The sequence below is a fragment of the Saccopteryx bilineata genome, chromosome 3, assembly GCF_036850765.1.
Source record: "Saccopteryx bilineata isolate mSacBil1 chromosome 3, mSacBil1_pri_phased_curated, whole genome shotgun sequence".
In the NCBI taxonomy this organism is placed as follows: Eukaryota; Metazoa; Chordata; class Mammalia; order Chiroptera; family Emballonuridae; genus Saccopteryx; species Saccopteryx bilineata.
In genome coordinates, this window is record NC_089492.1 from 103378869 (window position 1) to 103399316 (window position 20448).

At 52.9% G+C, this 20448-nt stretch overlaps 1 protein-coding gene across 2 annotated transcripts in view; it reads left to right on the forward strand.

The window, feature by feature from the left end:
- TTC7A (tetratricopeptide repeat domain 7A) overlaps positions 1-20448 on the forward strand; it is a 133905-nt gene that overhangs the window by 44958 nt on the left and 68499 nt on the right. For both annotated transcript variants that reach the window (XM_066267061.1, XM_066267062.1), the window contains exons 6-10: positions 3129-3207; positions 3902-4059; positions 4614-4677; positions 15524-15661; positions 17269-17352. In XM_066267061.1, coding sequence (XP_066123158.1) covers positions 3129-3207; positions 3902-4059; positions 4614-4677; positions 15524-15661; positions 17269-17352 — 523 coding nt within the window. The remainder of the gene's footprint in view (positions 1-3128; positions 3208-3901; positions 4060-4613; positions 4678-15523; positions 15662-17268; positions 17353-20448) is intronic.

The following is a 20448-nucleotide window of genomic DNA, read 5'->3' on the forward strand; positions in this document are numbered from 1 at the left end:
GCCTGTCTCTGGGTGTGGTTTGTCGACCAAGGACTCCAGTTCTTACATCCTCTGTGGGGGCGGGGGCGGTGGAGTGAGAAAGATGGACCCAAGGCTGGGGATCTCCACAGGCACTTGTCCCCTCCCCCGATTTATATTAGCTCCTGAACATCCATGCAAAATAATGTGACAAATTGAGTTAGGAGTAATAAGATCTTTGGACCCAAATTAGAAGCGGAAAGGAAAATAACTAATATTCAGTGACCTTCTACCACATGCCTTGGGGCTTCTCCTGTGTTCATTTTCCTGACAGTGCTCTGAGTAAATAGGGAACCTTCCTCCTGCAGGTGGGGAGACTAGGGCTCAGAGAGGCCACCTTCCTTCCCAAGTTTACAGATTTTGGATCTGGCTGCAAAGCTGGGGTGTCCGTGTCTGGTTGTCCCTTCTAGAACCTGAATTTGTAGCATAGGAGAACTGGGAGACACCAGAGAGCATCTAAACCAGTGGTTCTCAGACTTGAATGACCATGCGAACTCTCTGGAGACTTGACAAAACCCAGACTGCTGGACTCCATCCTAGAATTCCTGATTGAGCAGGTCTGAAGTAGCAGGGGGGCTCTCTCAATTTGCTTTTTAATAAGTTTCTAGGATGTTGATGACGCTAATTAAGGCACACTTTTGAGAATCTATGGGCTAAACTATTGTTTCTCAAAGTATGGGATGAATAGCCCTAGCAATACACAAGGTGGTTTTAAGTGATACACAAACTTTTTAAAAGTGCTTCAGTATTTAATTCCTGTTGCCAAAAAATAAATAAATAAATAGCACACCAAATCTATGGTTTCAGGTATTTTTGATTAAAGCAAGATATCTACTGAAGTAAAAGAAGATATAGCCTTGGCCAGTTGGCTCAGCAGTAGATCGTCAGCCCGGCGTGTGGAAGTCCCGGGTTCGATTTCCCAGACAGGGCACACAGGAGAAGCACCTATCTGCTTCTTTACCTTTCCCCCTCTCCTTTCTCTCTGTCTCTCTCTTCCCCTCCTGCAGCCAAAGCTCCATTGGAGCAAAGTTGGCCTGGGTGCTGAGGATGGCTCCATGGCCTCTGCCTCAGGCACTAGAATGACTCCGATTGCAGTGGAGCAATGCCCCAGATGGGCAGAGCATCGCCCCCTGGGGGGCATGCCAGCTGTATTCCAGTTGGGCACATGTGAGAGTCTGTCTGACTGCCACCTGCCCCCCCCCCTGCTTCTCACTTTGGAAAAATACAAAAACAAAACAAAAAAAGAAGATATAAAGAAAAGTATTACATGGATAATAACTCTAATGGTATGCAGCTAGTAGCAAAAATTGCAAATGAGGTATGCAGGTAACGGAGATCTGGGAGATGCTGATTCAAACTAAAGGCCTGACTTTATGTAGAGTAGGAGCCCATGCATGGCGCACAGAGGTGAGCCTGACTCCCTGGGCCACTTGGCTATCCGTAGCAGCATCCAGACTCGAACTGTCTCTAAGGACGCTATGGTGCCCTGTTCTGCTTGCCTCTTCCGGTCCTTCAGAAGCTCCAAGTATACGAGCGGTCACTGTGACTCTGATTCCATCCCCTAAGTCTCTGTCTCCATTTTCAGCCTTACAAACGAGGATCTGTGTTTATAATGTTGGTAGTCTGCACATTTGGAACTTGTTAGTGTGAAACCAGAGGCCTCAAAAGGCAGAGTTTTGATCTACAAACCTGTCCTTTTACGGACCTGGGTTCCAGAGCCCCCAGGAATCTGTTTTGTACCTGAAAGTTGCAGGAGGGGCTTGTGTGACTTTCCTGTCTGCCACCTTTAGCATTTCACCCTCTGTGATATTTCTTTTCTTAATTTGCCGCCCATCAGCCTCTGCTTTCCCTTTGTGCTGTGATACACAGAAGCCCTAGAGCAGATGAGAAGAGTAGCTTCAGCCATTGGTTGAGCACATGCAGTGCGCTGGGCGCTGTGTGCGGGCCGAGCTTCGGGGGCAAGTCCTCGGGGCAGGGGTGAGCCTGTAAACAGAAAGTAACCCAAACCTGGTGTGCATGCTTCCAAAGACAAATTAACAGGGTGCAAGAGTGACACGGCATGGCGAGGGACCTGGGAAGGCTACAAGAAGGAAGCCATCTTGGAAAGGGTTTTTTAAAGGATAAGGATGGGAAAGGCTATTTAAGGAAGTGTGAGATGCCTGTGCCAAGACCTGATGTAGGGAGCTCTGCTCGGTCATCCTGAAAAGACTTGAGACGTGGGAGACGAGATGAGAGAGAGGTAAGAGGCAGACCCAACATCTGGAGGCCTGCACTGGACTCCGTACATGCTGAGGGCACCGACAAAGGGGCCAACCTGGGGACAAACAAGTTGACTTTTGCATGTTGGGTAGACCCTACGAAGGATGGTGGAAGCAGATTTTCAAACTGCAGGTCACAATCTCTTAGTGGGTGGCAAGATCTATTTATTAGGCCTCAGCCAACATTTTTGAAAAAGGGGAGTATTGGAAGACAAAATAGAAATGTCAGAGAGGATGTGGTGGAGGTGGGTAATGTCAAGAAACTTCCTTCAGTTCTATGTGAGGAAAGTGAGTGTATATCCTGGGTTGCAATGTCAAATGTATTTTTTACTATGGGTCATACTTTAAAAAGTTTGAGAGTGGTTTTAAGGCACAGAGGGCTGACCGGAAGGGGTGAGACTGGCCGGGGTGGCTACGCAGGCCCACGGTGCGGCAGGCCGCCGGTCTAGGCCCCAGCAGGAAGGACTGAGAGGTGAGGATGGGTTCTAGCGTTGAGCAGACGCGGAGATTGAAGATGGAAGATTTGAGACGGACTTGAGTCAGAAAGTTAGACACCAGCCCAAGGCTCTTGGGCCAAAATAACATGATTTGAAACACTTGATCTTGGTCTCTTTCTGGTGGCGGACTGCAGGGCTGAGTTTCAGGGGGTCTGAAGGGAAGGATCCCCCTGTTCTTGGATGGGTGATGTCCTGGCCCTCGAGGGTCCTGGTGTTACAACTCTGGCCTTCCATCCCAATTATTGAATGTTTTAAAATAAAATTTATGCGGTCTCCTAGGATCTACAGGTTTGAGAAGGATGCCCTTGGGGGAACTAGGCTGATAATGACCCTGCCTGTGCTGTCTTCCCACTAGGAACATCGTGAAAGGCATGAGAGAACTCCGGGAGGTCCTACGTACAGTGGAGACGAAAGCAACTCAGAACTTCAAAGTGGTAACAAGGAGGAGGCCCCAGGGCCGGGCGCTGGGTGCTGCGTGCTGGGTGCTGGCTGTGGCTGGTTTATTCCGGGCTCCAGTTCAGGGGGAGATAGCAGAAGTCCTAGCGGGCAGCCCCTGAGTCAGGGATGGCAGGAAGTCACGTGCATACTCCTACTCTGCCCATCTGTGCTCATAGCACACATTGATAGTCAGTCTCAGCCCTTTCCCTCTGAGCCTAGGAAGCACCCTCGCCTACCTTCTCATCACAACACTCAAATGGCCCCTCGTCTTAGGTCCGAGTTGACACCTATTGCCACCATATCCTAGCAACGTGGTGTGCTAATTCGTAGGGAGTTTTGATCTTAGTAAATAAACTTGACTCTGCTTTGCTGCCACAATTCAGGCCTGCCTTCTTAGGCTGCCATTCACTCCAAATCAGTCAGAGCTACTTGTCGCTCTAGAGTTTTTGGTCCAATATCAGAAAAGGTATCTGGTAAAGAGAGTTGCATGTGCTCGTGACCTTAAGCTCTCCAAGGGCCTGTGAGTACTCAGCTCTGGTAGGGGCTCCTTAGGAGTGGAGTGGTGGGCCTGCAGGAGGGCCAGCACTCTGCGAAGTAGGCGGGTTTGGTCGGGAGGTGGGTGAAGGACGTTCTGGCCACATCAGGGGAGAGCTGGCCTGTGGCTGGGCCTGACCCCTTCCTCTTTGCCAGATGGCGGCCAAGCACCTGGCTGGGGTCCTGCTGCACTCCCTGAGTGAGGAGTGCTACTGGAGCCCCCTGTCCCACCCTCTGCCTGAGTTCATGAGCAAAGAGGAGAATTCCTTCATCATGCAAACCCTGCGGAAACCTCACCTCTACGAAGGAGACAAGTAAGCTCCTGGCCCTGCTGGGCCACGCCAGTCTCACGCCAGCCCCCGCTGACGTCCCCTCCCTCTGCCCTGTGTACTCCAGCGCCCCGCTCACTGCCACGCAGGCTCTTTGGTGTCAGCAGGAGCCAAGGAGACTAGACGAGGCGGGACTTGGGTGGGGGTTGGCAGGAGACTCCTGTAGGGCATCCCAGGCCACACAAACTATTTGAGGGGGCATCTGCCTTCCTAATTGTCTTAATATCTTTGTGACAAAAGCTGAAGGTAGGGTCTGTGGGCCCCAGCAGAGCTCCGCGCCCCAGCATCTTCACGCAGTGTTGGGCACTGGAAGGCCCATTTCTGCCCCGAGAGCATTTGCAGTATCTCCAGCCTGGCCCACAGTGGCCTTTCAGATCCGTAACTGGGCCTGGTACAGAGCTGCAGGTGGTATCTGGTGCCTGTGAATTATGCAGGAGAGGAGGAGAGGGTCACCTTACCCAGGCTGGGCCATGCTGACGGGGACTGAAGGGCAGGCGTGAGGGCCCTGCTGGAGCCTCGCCGCCTTCTGTGTCTTTCAGCCTCTACTGCCCGAAGGACAACATTGAGGAAGCCCTCCTGCTGCTCCTCATCAGCGAGTCCATGGTAAGCGCCTGGGCCTTCCTCTGCCTCTGAGGGGTAGGGTGGCGGGACTCAGGCACAGGCCACCAGGTCGTGGCCAAGCTCCGCCTCCCAGGATTCTTAGACCTGCTCCCCAGCCCCCCACACAGGGGTGAGGGGCACCAGGTTTGGGTCAGGTGCATAAGGCTGAATTTGGGGGCCTGGGGCCTGCCCCCAAATGACTAGGAATTGAGCTAAGAAGTCCCCACCCACCTCTTCTGGGATTACAAGAGATGTGTATCAACAAGTCAGCCCTGTGCACACGGCAGCTCTGCTGGGCCTGGGACCAGGGTGAGGGAGTGGAACGAGCGTGCGCTCTTGATGCAGACGGCCTGGGTCCAGGCTCCTGTTCTGCCACTTGTTGGCTGAGGGCCCTGGGTACACCGCCTGACCCCTCTGAGCCTCAGTTTCCCCACCGATAGAATGATAGTAACCCCCAGAGGTCAGTGTGCCTGTAAAAGGAACTCACTTGTTCTCAGAACCGTTCATCGAGCGTCGACTGTGCTGGGCCAGGTGCTAGATCCGAGAGTTGTAGCAGCAAGCAAAACGGAGAAGAGTCCCTGCCCTCTTGGAACTTGAGTTCCAGTGGGGGGGTGGACAGTATATTAGTTAATTACTAAAATATCCCAGTTAACATTGTGTGCATGCCATGGAAAAATAAAGCAATGGGCAAATAAGCTGTGCTGTACAAAGCACATGTGAAGTGATTTGTAGACTTTTTAAAAAAAATTTTTTTAATTATTATTATTATTCGAGTGAGAGGCAGAGAGACAGACTCCTTCATGCACCCTGCCTGGGATCCACCCGGCCATCCCCATCTGGGGCTGATATTCTGCCCATCTGGGGCCACTGCTCTGTTGTTGCTCAGCAACTGAGCTCTTTTAGTGCCTTGAGGCGAGGCTATGGAGCCATCCTCAGCACCCGGGGCCAGCTTGCTCATAATGAGCCATGGCTGCGGGGCACTGGGGCGGAGCAGATGGTCGCTTCTCCTGTGTGCCCTGACCAGGAATCGAACCCAGGACTTCCACATGCCGGGCTGATGCTCTACCACTGAGCCAACCAGCCAGGGCCCGTTTATAAGACCCGTTTCCCCTGCCTTGAGCAGGGAGATGTGCACACATGCATGAACGTGCGCATACACGCCTGGGCTTTGGAGGCTCAACAAAGGAGAGAGGTGTGGTGGGTGGAACAGGAAGTGGTGAGATGATGGGTGCCCTGGACTGATCCGAGGGAGGTGGAGGAGGGGGGTTACCTTCAGCTCAACAGGTCCCCTGGCCAATAGAAGGAGGGACACTGGACTAGAGGGTAACAGATTGTGTCCTTCCTTAGCCGAGTCCATTTGGATTTGAGAGTTCCCGTGAAGGGCGTGGATATTTGGTTCTGATTGCTAACTGGCCAGGGCATGGTCCTGAAAGGTTTGCAGGGTGTGTGTGGGCTTGTGAGAGGCGAAGCAGTTGCTCCAGGGAGGGGACATCCAGCTGGAGAGCCGGATGTGAAAATAGAAGTACCAAGTGCCGGATCTGATTTTCACTGGGGGATAGTACACTTTCCATAGAAAAGGGATCCTCACTCTGACCACAGACTGAATCCCAGTCTCTAACTGTGGGACCTCAGACATAGACCAGTGCCCCCCTCTGCCCCTACACACACCTCAGTTAGCCGTCTGACCACCCACACACCCTCAAGTGAGATTAGCCACAGTGACCTGTCTCAGGAAACAGGGAAGATTGTTGTCACTTTCCTCTGCTGAGGGGTACAGTGTGGTCCATAGGTGGGAGGTCAGAGGTGAAAACAAGGACATTTCTGAGGTCCTTCCTCTGCCAGGTTTAAGCTGATTATCTCATATAGGTAGGCATTATGTTGAGCCATATGAAAACTGACAGTTTGACATGGTTCAGCTTAAAGCTGTTATGTTCCCATCTTACAGATGAGATAAGTAAGGTCCAGAACAGGTACATGTCTTGGTCAAGGTCTCACTTGTCATAATCCTTGCAGCCACGATTCAAATCACATCTTTTTTCCTGAATAAATTCCAAAGTACAGGCTAGGATGGATGCTGGGCTGCGTCTCCCCGAGAGTTTTTTGTGGCCTCTGCCTGACCTGGGTGCCCAAAACCAGAGTGCAGATGCCTTTTCATTAAGGTTATTCCTCCTCAAACTCTCAGGCTCCCAAAAACAAGGTGAAGAATGCCTTTTGCTAAAAGTTGGCTCACACTGGGAGCCAAGGTAAATTTTCCTGAATGTGTGGTTTCCCTCTAAACAGCTCATTCCCTTTTCTGAGAGGCCGTGTGGCTGGCTGGCCTGCTCTGGAGGCTGCAGAGGTCTGGGCCTGCAGGCCAGGTGCTGTCCTGGGAATTCCCTGTAGCAGGCAAAGCAGAGGAAGTGCTCGGAGCTGAGTGTGCCGCAGCGGGGAGGAGACACCTCTCCTGGGGCTGGCCGCTGGCTTCCTCTTGCTCACACCCAGCCCATCACACATTTAGAAACGGCAGCAATTTGAGGGAAGAGCTTGGGCAATGGACTTAGCTTTGGTGTCTTGTCTACAGGGCGCCTTTTACCTGGGATCTGGATCTGGTTGCTGTGGCTCAGAGCATTTTCTCAGAGTGACCAGACCGCCCCTGGCTTCTCTCTTGTACTTGTTTCTGACTCTCCTTCCCTGCAGTCGCGTTCTCAAGCGGGTATGGGCGTCACTGTGGGAGCCTCCCAGGCTCGTGCTCTGACCCCTCCATTGAACCGAGGCCCAGCCTCCGTGTACCTGCAGGGGTTTCCTCATCTCCTCTCGATGCTGGCTGGGTTTGCTTGCAGCTGAAAGGGAGAAACCTCTAGAATAACAGCTGGATGCTATGGCTGCTACTTGGGTTTTCCTTATACCTGCAGAATTCAGTATACTGCAGTGAAAGCTACCTCAGCATAGCCAGCCCAGCAGGTACCGTCCTAGCTCTCTCCACCTCCGGGATTGCCAGAGCAGCTGTTCTGGGGAAAGCTGTTTGCATGTTTCCTGAGCACGTCAGCCTGTTTGTGGTTGGGAGCTCAGAGAAGTAGCCTGCATGGGATCTGAGTGGGGGGCTGGTGCCTTCTTGGGTATGGTTTCTGTTATGGGCTGACTGAGTGTGATCAGAATGAATGGGTAAGTTCCTGTTTTCTTCAGAGAGGCAAATAGAAACCTTACAAATGCTATCACAGAAACTGCAAGGGGTATAAGCTATTAACCCTTTGAGCAGTACGAACATTCATGTACGTCCTCATGCCTCTTGACCATCCAGAGTACGATCGTACATGTGTAAGGCAACGTTAAAAAAAGGCAAATGTATGTTCTTGTTTCCATAAATTGGTTATCAAACGAAGATGATTTTAAGTTAATGAAAGTGGAACTAATGTCATTTTTTCGAAAAAAAAACAACAAAACTCACTCCCAGGGGTCAGTGAGCATGAAAAATCCTCACTACTCAAAGGGTTAACTGGTTGAAGATTTGTGTTTTGGATCCAGTTTTGAGTCTTCAGGGCCAAAAGAGCATTTTAAAATCCACCCACGCACGTAGCCATCTCCCATTCACCCAGTCGTGATTGAGCAGCCTGCTGGGCTGTGCTGAGCACGAGACACAGAAGTGAACAGTTCAATCAGAGCCCCTGTCCCAGTGTACTCCCACCTGGCGGGCTGTGTGTCCAGAGCCAGGAGAGAAATCCTGGTCCCCAAACCCGAAGGATGTACCCCAATCTGCTGAACCTCAAATGCATAGTCTAGGTTTTGAAAGAACTATGTATCAAAATAAGCTTGATTTTTCTCTTACAGTCAGGGAACCAGGACGTAAAAGGAATCCTGGCCATTTCTAATATACTGATCTAGGGCATAAAAATGTGTGACAGCAAAGTAAATCCTTGCGTCCCTGTCCATTTGGCTGCTGGAAAAGTGGCTGTTGGTGTTGGGTTATTGGAAACTGAAAGGGCAGAAGAGGCCTCGTCGTGAGTGATAGGGAGGTAGCCTTTGTAAACTAACGTTTTGGCATACCCAATGTCAGGTGGCAGTTTGAATCTTGAATTTGCCATTTGCAACCTATATGGCCCGAGTAAGTTGCTTACCTTCCTGATCCTCATTTTCCTCACCTGTAAAATGGGGCCAAGAAGACCTCGCTTGCAGGGATTTGAGCGGAATCAGTAGGAAAATGAACATGAAGTTAGACATTGTGGGTGTCCAACATATATCTGTTTTGTCCTGATAAATACTTAGTTCTGACTCAGTCATTTTAGAAAATGTTTAGGTTCAGATCTGGTTGGGAGAAAAACTGGTTTAAGGATATCATTTGGTTAACAGAGAAAAAAAAATAGTGCTTCCTGGGCTTGATTCCATGTGGGACTCAGCAGACGAGCACAGATTGTTCCAGCTCTTGGCACCTGGTTTGCTCTGACACGAGGCCCTGCTCTGCTCGGCTGCACTGGTAAAGGGTCTGATCACACTGCCAGCTCAGAGCGCTCAGGTCAGGAGGGGGAGAGCCACTCGCCCGAGCTGGCAGGAAGAGCTGGGATTCCTGCTGCAGGAGCCTGGCGCAGCAGCGAGCGGGGGCTGGCGTGGGCCTGGCCTGGGCCGCTCGGTGGATGGGACACGTCACAGAGCCTGTTATTTCTTGGCTCTAGATGGGCAGCTTGAGAGCCGGTGGTAATTATGTCTTCCAGTGGGGGACGGCAGCACAAGTGGAACATGACAGTGTCCTCCCGGGAGGGGCGGGCACCGGGCACAGATGCTGCTAGGGGACTTCTTTCTGGGGCAGTTGTTGTGGGATGTCAGCCAGAGGCCCTGAGGCTGGGTCCCTGGCCAGTGGAGAGGCTGTGGCTCAGAACAGGGCTGAGTGGGACCCCGGCCTGTTGCTCAAGTTCTCTGCAGAGAAGCAGCATTTGGGGGCTTGGCCTTGGGTTTTGTTCTGGCTCTTCCACAGGCAGAAACACGTTGCTAGGCCCTCTGATGGCCTGGATGAGCCCACTAGACACTTTTTCAGAGGCATCTGGAGGTACAGAAAGAGCTGCCTGCTGCAGCCAAAATATCTAGGTTCTAACCTGAGTTCCCCACCATCTATATGTATGCCTGGGGGTGCCTCCCTGGCCTCCCTGTGCCTCGGTCTTCTCATCTACAAAATAGGAGAGTAGTACATAAGAAGGTCATTGTGAGAATTACGAGTTGCCACTTACAAAGTGTCCACAAGGTAGTTCCCTTTCCTTCTCTTACCCTGTTTGTGCTGAGGTTAGAGAGGAGAGACAGTGCAGGACAGAAGAGAAGGTTATTATTGTCTCAGGCCCTGTGGTCAGCAGAGGGTCATCCCAGGGCTGGCAGGAGAGGAGCACAGGAAAGCAAAAGCTACCCTGGGCAGGCCAGCAGGGGCTGAGCCCTAACTCCTAGAACCTTCTGGGGCTCAGTTTCCCTATCTGCAAAGGGGCCGTAGTGGTTTCATCCTGCCTCTCCAGCGGATCACTGTGAGGCCAGATGAGATGATGGACATGAAAGTTCAGCTCCTGAAAGGGTAATGCATGGCACACACAGAGGAATGGACATTCCCCCGTGGACCTTCTTGTAAGACCCGTCTTTGCTTCATGCCTATTTGTCCAGAGGCCAGATGTGGGTCAGGCTGGCCACACCGAGCTGTTGGGTAATGGGGCCCCGAGAGGAGGATGCTTCTCTGGCTTTGGCTGTTCTGACCTGCTGGAAGACCTGGGCTGAGTGTCCTTTAGTCTGGGGAGGACAGCCAGAGGGCTCCAGCCTAGGAGCAGGGACATCCCATGAGCCCTGCCCGGGATTAAGTGCATGGTTTGAACAAGTGTTGGGGATCCCCAGAGGACTGAGACCTGGGTGGGCCTGGAGATTATGCAGGGAGAGACCAGTGGAGAATATTCCACCGTTATTCCAAGACTAGTAAGAACTGTCAATGTAAAAAAAAACCTTCCAAACCCGTAAGAATTTTTATGAAAGCGTCTACGGCCATACTACCCTGAACACGCCTGATCTCGGAAGCTAAGCAGGGTCAGGCCTGGTTAGTACCTGGATGGGAGAATTTTTATGAGTTTATTTGAGACAAACTGTCGACAATTGCCAGGAAGCAAGAGTCTCAACAGATTGAGAAAATGCTCCTGAAAATGACTGTTTCACTACTTATTTTATACATTAGAATTAAACGGAAAAAGGTAAGAGGGTTACATGAAATTGATTGGTGATAGATTAGGGAGAGGGGAGAAAATAAAGCAGGAAAATCTCTGGGATTGGATAAAAAGTAAAAAAGTATATACTGAAACTTCTTTTACATAGGGAGGCATAAGCTAGGTAAATGAATGAACACGATAATAACAACAGCGTAGGCGGCTCTTGGTTCCTGCTCTGGTGGGATGCCTGCCCTACATTTTAAAGGCAAGTTATCAGGTACGTTATTGAAGATGCAAAAGGCAACAGACAGACTTCAAAGCAAGCGTTGACCTTTGTTCAGGTAAAGAATAACTCCATAGGACAGGACTCCCCACCGTAAACCGCTTTTAGTTGAAAGTTTCCATTTCAGACCTTCCTGTGTGTTTAGTGTTTACTTTAGGTCCCAGAGTCTGTAAGGCCAGCATGCAGGCTTTCCCTGAGCTTGTCAGGTTCACCATGTGGCCCCTTTTTGTCCACCGAACCATGATGGTGAGAAGAGAATTGAGTGTCCATATGTTGCTTGAAGGGTCACGGGTGCACTCACATCTGTCACAGCATCTGTCCTGCAGGATTTCCTAATGAGGCCGTTTAAATGGTGGGAGGGAAAGAGTGTGACTGGCACTAGTTCAAGGCAGGCTGCTGATGGAGCTGGAGCCTTGTGTGGCTTTAAGGGTGGTGTGCCCCGGGGAGGAGGGAGCAGGACAGCTGGGGCGCCCTTGGGCAGGGACTTGACGCCCCCAGGGTGTCTGAGGCCTTGTCCTCTGCAGCTTGCTCTAGCCCCTGACCTGCAAGTGAATTCCTACCCCATTGCTCCCTCCACAGCTTTGGCTTCCTTCTTTCTGCCCCATTTCCCCCACCCCGCCCTGTTGCCATGGTTATGTACATAGACCAAGCCCAGCGAGCACTGGAGCGTAGACCGCAGCCCAGCCCCAAAGCCATAGCAACTGCTGGACCGACTTCTGCTTTTGGCTTTCTCTTGGGGAACCACGCTTCCCTCTTGGCACAGGCTCCAAGTCCTGAGTACCCCTGAGAAGGTGCCTTCCCTACTGTCAACCTTTTGGGGAGCACCCAGTCCTCAGCCAAGGAGATGCTGCTGCAACCCCCTCTTCTGGTCCTGTTCTTCTGACCTAATTTCTTCTCAGTGCTAGAAATCCACCCCTCCCTCCCACCAGGCCCACCTTAGGAGACACTGTTCTCTTAAATATCAAGATCGGGGTCTACAGTGGACAGGAGGAAGTTCTTGCCCCAGGCCCAGAAATCTTTCTCTCAAATGTCACTCATTGTATACATGTGAACCGAGGAAAGTGCTGTGTGAGCCGGTACCCGGGCTGGGAGTCTAGGGACATGCCCCTGCCTCAAGGTCTGGTGAACCGGTTGGCTGTGTGGGGGTCATGGCGTGTGCCCAGTGTTGGAGGAGGATGAGGTGGTCCAGCCTCACCTGGTCAGAGAAGTGCAGGTACCTGCTTTAAGCTGTGAAGAGCCAGGAGGCATCCAAGTTGACAGAGGGAACAATGACGGGTGGAGGTGAGGATAGGGGGCTGCAGGGAGAGGACCTGGGAGGTGGGGGTGGGGTGGGGGGATGGGAGAGGAGAAGCCCGTGTAGGAGGTGTGTGTGTGGGGGGGGGGGGGGGACACAGGCAGGGCCTCCGATGGCAGCCACAGAAAGGAAGCTAGACTATCCTGAGGTAGTCTGGAGGGGGCTGGGAGTTGGGTTCTGGAAGGGCTACTCTTCAAGGACAGACCAGCCAGAGCTGAGGTCTTTGTTGACAGCTTGCTGCTCACCTGCCCCTGATGGAGACTGGATATGCCCAGGCGGGCTTCTCTCTCCTCCCCACAGAAAAGCCACCTTGCAGGCTGCCTGCCTGCTCCCTGTCCCTCAGGACCTCTCCCTCTCACCAGTACGCTAGCTGAGATCTTTCATGGACCGAGTGGGCTCGGTCCATGCCCACGTCCTGCTGCTGAGGGCTGGGGCTGTCTTCCTTCCTCTTGTTCCCTAACACCCCCAGCCCCAGTGCTGCCTGGTGGAGCTGCCTCTCCTGGCTGCATCCTGGGCCCCCTGAGCTGGGGCTGTCTCCCTTCCTCTTGTTCCCTAACACCCCCAGCTCCAGTGCTGCCTGGTGGGAGCTGCCTCTCCTGGCTGCATCCTGGGCCCCCTGAGCTGGGGAGGGGCTGGAGGTAGGGGAGTGGGAGGAACAAGGCCAGGCACTGAGCGAATTCTGGAGTTTTGCGTTCCTCCTCAGTTCAGTGGAATAGCTCCTGCCAAGCATCTCTTTAAAATTTCTCCCTTCCTGTTGGGCCCCGTGTGAGTAGATTTCACCAGGGAGGAGGGGGGTTCTCTGGTACTTTCCCTCTCCACTCTGCTCCCTTAACCCTTTCAAGTGCGTGACCTGCTCTTATACCACTGGCACCAGTGCTCAGCCTTTCTGGGGGTCTCCTGGCCTCCCCTCCCCTCTCCTAGTGCCGGTCCATGGTGGCGGTGGGCAGCCCTTGCCTGTTGTAGACCGCTGGCCGCTGGCCTTCCTTACTGTCTGAAATGCCCCTGTGAGTGAGTCGCATTCTTGGGTCTATAAGCATTTTGGCTTCCAGAAGCCTTTATGAGAACACAATTCAGGTCTACACGGCAGGACATCCAGAGTCTGCAAACCAAAGGCCATTGGACTTCTGCCTCTGCGGCCACTTGGAAGCCTCAGCCCCATGACCTGGAAGAAGGGATGGTAGTCCTGGCCAGGGAGAGGATGTGAGGACCATCTGTGATGGGAAGGATTGTCTGGGACTGACTTTTTAAGGGCTAGCACTTCCCTTTTACTCTGTCAGGAAGGCCGAGTTCCTGATCTCAGGTCCTGCGTGGGAAAGTAGAGCAGGGTGAGTTCCAACACACGGAGGAGGTTCTGACGCTCCTAGAGGGAGGGGGATGCTGGGAAGAGACCAGCTGGGCAAAGGGGAGAAGAGGTGGGCGGGAGAGGGGAGGATGCCGGGAGCAGCAGCAGGAGCATCTGGCCAGAACTCAGCTTTGCTTCAGCCCTCCATGCATGTTGGGAGTGGGGCAGATTCAGGGGTTCCAGAGCACCCCCAGCCTGGTCCCTGCCCTGTTGCTCAGCTCAGAAACCCCCATAACTTCTGGTCAGCCATTCCTGAGCCCGAGTGCTATCTATCCATAGGGAATCGGTGTAAGGGGACCAGGCCGCACGCCACAGGCCACACAATGAGAGGTCTGGGATCCGTGATGATGAGGTTTCAGGCGTGGTGTGACAGAGCTTCCTCTTCAGATTGTGGCCCTCCCCTCTCTGAGCAGACACCTGGCAGCTCTGAGCTACCAAACTCCTGCGTTCTGGATGCCAGCACAGAGGCCTCAAGTTTGGGGGAGGCTTCTTGGGGAGGAACAGAGAGAGCACCGTAGTTGGAGGGAGTCAAGGATAGACATGTGGGTGATGGGAAGGAAGTATGGGGGGTCTTTATCAGAGGGACCAGGCAGACCCACAGAGTCAGAGAAGAGGGCACCAAGAGCCCACAGCCTGAGCTAGCCTCCATGAGTCTAGCAGCAAGCCACTACTTGATCTAGACCAGGGGTCTCAAACTCAACTCAGCATGTGGGCCGCAGAGCAAGATCACAGCCGTTCGGCGGGCCGCACTAGGTCTACAAAAGGCAACTGTTACGCAACACTTTTCTCACTGCAGTTGAAAACAAAAAAAAATCAGTACAACAAACACAATCGTACATGCAGTTTACTCAGTGTCACAAAACCAGAAACTGTAGTTCGCATCACAACTGCTGTTAACTAAGCTAATATCTAGCTAGGATGCTAGAGAAATGAAAAATACAAGTAGGCCCCTAGGCTTACTTAATTTTATCCAAAATATTTTGAACTTCGTGGATTAGTCTGCGGGCTGCACAAAATTGTTCGGCGGGCCGCAAGTTTGAGACCCCTGATCTAGACCATCCCGCATATTCTCTGAGGCTGTTTCTACGAGTGAGCAGCTCTTCCACAAAACAACTGGTCTAAAGCCTTAAAACTGCTGGTGTCCTGAGAGGCAGAGGAAGGCTGAGGGGCTCTTCCAGATGAAAGGACACTGAAGAGACAGAGTATGTGAGTGCAAGGCACGGACGGTCCTGGGTTGGATCTTGGAATGAAAGTAAATGACTACAAAGGTCATCAATGGGACGGACAGCTAGCAAACTCTGAATATGAACTGGTATTAGATGATAGTAGTTTCAGTGTTACAGTCCCTGAGTTTGGCATTTCTGTTGTGGTTACAAAAAGAATGTTCTCTTGTGTTTAGGGATAATGGGTTATGTTGCCCTAACTTATTGTTATGTTAAAGAAACAAAGCAAGTGTGGTAAAAGTTACCAATTGGGTTTACTGTCAGGGTGCTGTTCTTGCACCTTTCCTGTAGGTTTGTGATTTTGCAGAATGAAGCATTGACTACCCGGGGCTTGACCCTTCAGAATTGCTCCCTCAGCCCAACCTGGGCAAAGAGTGGAGGTTTTCTCCGTGTGGGGAGGGCCTCAGTGGGGGTGAGAAAGAGCTGGCTGTTCCTGGGAGTGTGGCCACCTGCCTGGCCTGGGTCATTGGTGAAAAGGTGATGGTCCCTGGACCTGGGAGGCAGGGGCCCTATGAGGACAAGCACCTGCTTATTTTCTGTTCTCATTCTTAACTAAATCTCGTCCCTCCACAGGCTACTCGGGATGTGGTTCTGAGCCGGGCGCCGGAGCAGGAGGACGACCGGGCGGTGAGCCTGCGGAACGCGGCGGCCATCTACGACCTCCTGAGCATCACGCTGGGCAGGAGGGGGCAGTACGTCATGCTCTCTGAGGTACGGCCAGCTCCCCCCCCCCCAGGAGTCGGGTGGCGCACAGGGGGACTCAGGTGGAGACCGCAGTCATTCCTCTCCACTGTCCCTTCTTTGCCTCCACCAAGGGGTGTAGTTCTTGGGAGGCTGTGCTTGGGACTTTTCCAATGCGAGGAGAGCTGCCCTTCACTGGCAGGGTGGTTTTTTTTAATTTTACTAATATGTTTTTATGTGTTTTTCATTTGAAAGTAGCACATGGCTTTGTACAGAGAGGCACAAGAGGAAAATTATGCACCCCTTGGGTTCCCTCAGAGATGACACTGATTTTTGACTTCCTCTACTGGCAGCTTCTGAGCTGGATGGACAGATAACCCCATTCTGTTGGGCAAACCCTACTGGGGCAGTGCTCAGTGGGCTGAGCCCAGGGGTGGCATCTCTGAGGGGTAGAGGGAACCAGAGGTACTGAGCCAATCCTCGTCTGCCCCCTGCCCACAGTGCACATGGCAGTCACGTTTCTGAGCTTTCTAATCCAGGCTGAGATCAAGGTGGCTTTGGGACCCTTTTCCCCTTGTGGCAGGAGTAAACCTCTTGGCAATAGATTTCGTGTGTTTCAGAGGGCTCCTACAGGAGGGACAGTGGCCCCCACCAAGCCCCTGCTCACAGCAGGCACTGTGCAGGGTGCTTTCTGAGATGATCCCCTCTTTGATGCGGGCAGGATGCGTGATGTTCTCTCAGGTTTACCACAAGGAAAGCGAGGGACAGACGTGGTTTTGCCCAGGATGGCACAGGGAGTACAGGTTGAGCCAGCACGTGAACCCAGACCACTGAGCTCTTAAAGTATATGCTTTCTGGTCCTGTGCCCCTAACCTCTGTCCCCCACCCCGCTTGGTCATGGACACATAGTGAGTCCTGTCCTCAAACACTGTCTGCATCTGCCTCTAGCCCGGGAACCACTCCCGCTGGGGACTGTCAGATCTCACCAGGCAGCTCCTGCTTTGAGTGGCCCAGGGCTGGCCGGACCAGTGGAGCAGTAGATTTTCTTGGTGGGCGTGGAAGACAGCAGGATGAAGAGGAGGCTTCACATTTTGGCTGCCTTCTATCCATGGGCTTTGCCGTCAGCCTGCTCTGCTGCTGACAGGCCCTGTGACCCTGCCAAGTCCCTCAAGCCTCAGCTTCCTCATTTGAGAAATGGGAGTAATTAGATAACACACTTCCCAGGGTTGTCGGGGGGAGTAAATGAGTTAATACATATAAAAAGCTGAGAACAACAGTGCCTGTGTGATATTAATAAAGGTCAACTGTTCTTATTTTTATGTATTACTTACATTTTGAAAGCACTTTCACAAATCTCATTTCATTCTCCTTTCACCATTGCCCTGTGAGATTAGTCACATGCTATGGAGGTGGGAACTGGGGGCCAGAGAGGGTGAGAGTCTTACCCGGAATAACACAGCATGCCAGTCGCATGGACAGGTTGCCCCTGGAGTTTTCTGAGTGGAACCAAGTACAGGCCTCCTGCAGCCTCCTGAGGGCAGTGATATGGGCACTGATTACCTTAGAAGAGTGGGCTAGGCTGGGGTGGGGGCAGGGGTGTCTTGGCAGAGAAGTACTGACTGTCTCCCTCTCCCCAGTGCCTGGAGCGAGCCATGAAGTTTGCATGTGGAGAATTTCACCTTTGGTACCAAGTCGCCCTCTCCATGGTGGCTTGTGGAAAGGTAAGGCCCAGGTGCTGAGGCCTGTGCATTCACCCTCAGGTGACTGCTCCCTTTTGGCCCCTCCCAGAGGTGGGGACAGCGGGCAAGGATTCAGAAGGGTTGTCAGGCAACTGTTTTCATCTTCTGGACAGTGAGGGCAAGGGAAGGCCACACACAGACCCCTGTGTGAATCCACTATCCATGTGTAGGTTACGAGTGTGCCAGCTATACAAGTGTGAGTCTGGGTGCTTTTCTTTGAGGATGTGTGTACATACAGGGCACGGTAGCATTTTCACGGGTGAATTGATGGGTGTGACGGCATGAGACAGGCATGGGGAGTGGGTTCCCACAAGCGGAACATTGTTGCATTTGGGCTTTAGCTGCCTTCCTGCCCCTGAATGTGGAGTCAGGAAGGGACCTGCCCCTGCCCCTGCCCCTGCCCCTGCCCCTGCCCCTGCCCCTGCCCCTGCCCCTGCCCCTGGAGCTGACTGTATCCTGGGTCGAAGGCTACATTTGCTCTCCACCCACCAAGCCCTGTTCCAGCATCCCTCGACTTTCCCCGGATAAGAATTACACTTACATAAGCCTCTATTTTAAGGAGCGACATGAAAGGAAAAGCTTTTCGGGACTGGGTGCTGGGGCTGTTGGAACTGAGAATGCTTCGAAGGCAGGAAATAATGTGGCATGAGCTCACAGATCATTCCAAGAGCTGTAAAGACCCAGGGCCCTTTCGCGGGGCTGAGAGAATTCCTCTCTACCCGCCTGCCCGTGAAGAGGGCCCTCCTAGGCTTGCCAGCACTTCCGTCACGAATGAAGGGTTTGTAGGCTGGGTCCTGGCAGGGAGAGGGGAGGAGAGCAGGTGCTGTAGCCTGACAGGTGGGGACTACACTGAGAATTAAGGGAGGAGCCTTCTCTGCCCCCGCCCCACCGGGCATTCGTCTCCCCAAACCTCTTCTCCTCCCCCCATCACTTTGGCCACCCCTCACAGCACCCTGAAGTTGTGACATGATGTACCCTGGCTCTGTGCCCTGCAGGGTTTTGTCAAGGCTCAGGGAGAGCTCAGAACAGAGGTGGGGAGGGAGGAGTGGGGGCTGGAGCTTACATGGAGCTTGGGCAGACAGCTCACAGTGCATGTGACGGCTTCTTCCTGCTTCCAGGAAACAGAAAGTGCCTCTCGTTTTGTAATAGTGGGTACGGACCGGTAGCAGAGGCCTAGGGCCCCAGTGTCTCTCATTCTTCCGTGAGTCATTGACCCCTTGAGATGCTAAGGAAAGCTGGGGACCTCTCCTCAAAAGACTGTACCACAGGTAGAAGTTAGCTTTCATTTCTGTGGCTGCTCCGGGAAGCCCCCGCAGTCTCAGGAGAAGGTGTCGTGTTAGCCCGGGAGGTATAGGGTCTGCCACCTCCTTCCTGAGAAGAGCCAGGCTCAGAGAGGTCCAGATGCAGCCTGGCACATCCCAGGATTCACAGACCAGCAAGGGACACATAAGAATGTGCTTAGAGACGAGGAGCAGGGTGATTGGTAACTTCCTTACCCGTGGGGCCCCTCGGGCTGAGGACACCAGGTTACACCCACCCCTGCATTCCGTGCAGCTGGAGATTGTTCTAGAAGTATACTGTCCACCTTCCTCAGGGAACCTGCCCACCAGATCAGTCAGTCAGCCTGGTTGGCCAGACCTCACCTTGTCTAAGATCCTAAGGTGGAAATCAAGGTTTTGTACCTGTGATTGTGCCCGAAAGGGCTTCCAGAAGGTGAGGCTGGGCAGATATAAATACATCCAGCACTTCAGCGTGCAGGAAGAAGGGATGAGTTCCATGGCATGATTTAGGTCGCTCCTTCTTTCGGTCTCAGCAATCACATTGGCTGCGTTGCTAGGTAACCAGCATGTTTTTAAAAAGAAAAAAAAAAGAGCCAGGGTCCTCAGATGGCTCCTTAAATAGCAGCATTCTGTGGTCTGTGTAGGGGTAGAATGTGAATGTGGACAATCAGGGTGAGAGAACCCTGTATTTCAGGGATGCTCAGGTCAGCGGCCAGGGAAGGAAGCTGAGGAGAGGCCTTAGAGCTTGCTGGGGGGGGTGGCCCGCCGGCTGCAGTGAGGGTGCTGGGAGTGGCATTCACCCCAGAGGGTTCCGGAAGAGGTGATGGCCTGGCAGCTCCTTCAAGCCCCTCTGCAACCTCCCTTGCTCCAGCCCAGCAGGGCGCCCTGTGCAATCTCCCAGCCTGCAGGAACCTGTCATCTGCTAACACCGACTTGTGTGTGGTCCTCATTTTCTGAGAGAACAGTGGGGGACGCTGGCATTTGTCCTCTGTCTCCAGCCTTCCTGATAGCCAAGAGCTGTGGCCTCTTCACCCTTTGCAGTACTGGGCACAGAGCGGGCCTGAGACACTGGAATTGCCCTGAGAAGCCTGAGCCCAGACCCAGGGGAAATCTGCCACATCTGGGCCGAGAAGAGCTCTCCTTCCCTAGCTGGTGGGAAAGGGAGGGGTCGCCTAAGGAAGGCAGGGGCCAGGGTAGACACTGACCAGCAGGTCCCAGGTCTGCGCCCGCCAGTCCCTCCCACCGTGCTGTGGGTGGCAAGCCCCCATTTCCTCAGTAGGACCTCCGGAATTGCCAGGGACAGTGAGAGCTAATTAATGGTGAGGAGCTCAGCCCACACGAGTGCCCAGCACATGGGAATGGTCAACGTTATACTCACATGTCCCTGCCTGCCCAGAGCTCACCCAGCAAAGGGAATGAGTGGGCGGGTGGTATGGGTCACTGCTGAGTTTCATGGAAAAGCATTGTACTCGGAGTTCCTAGCCCTGCGTGTGTGTGTGTGTGTGTGTGTGTGTGTGTGTGTGTGTGTGTGTGTGTGTTGGGGGCGGGGGGAGCAGGAGACAGAGGCTTCCTCTCCGGCCCAGGCAGTCACCACAGAGATGGGATAGGACAGCAGTTATAAACCTAGAGCCAGACTGTTCAAGCCCCAGTTCAGCCACTATGGGCAGTGTGGCTTTGAACAAGCTACTTAACTTCTCCGCACTTATGTGTCCTCATCTGTGACTAGGGACATAGCACCTGTGTCATACGAGAGTTGTGAGAATTAAATAACTTTATAAAGTACTCTGAATAGGGGTCA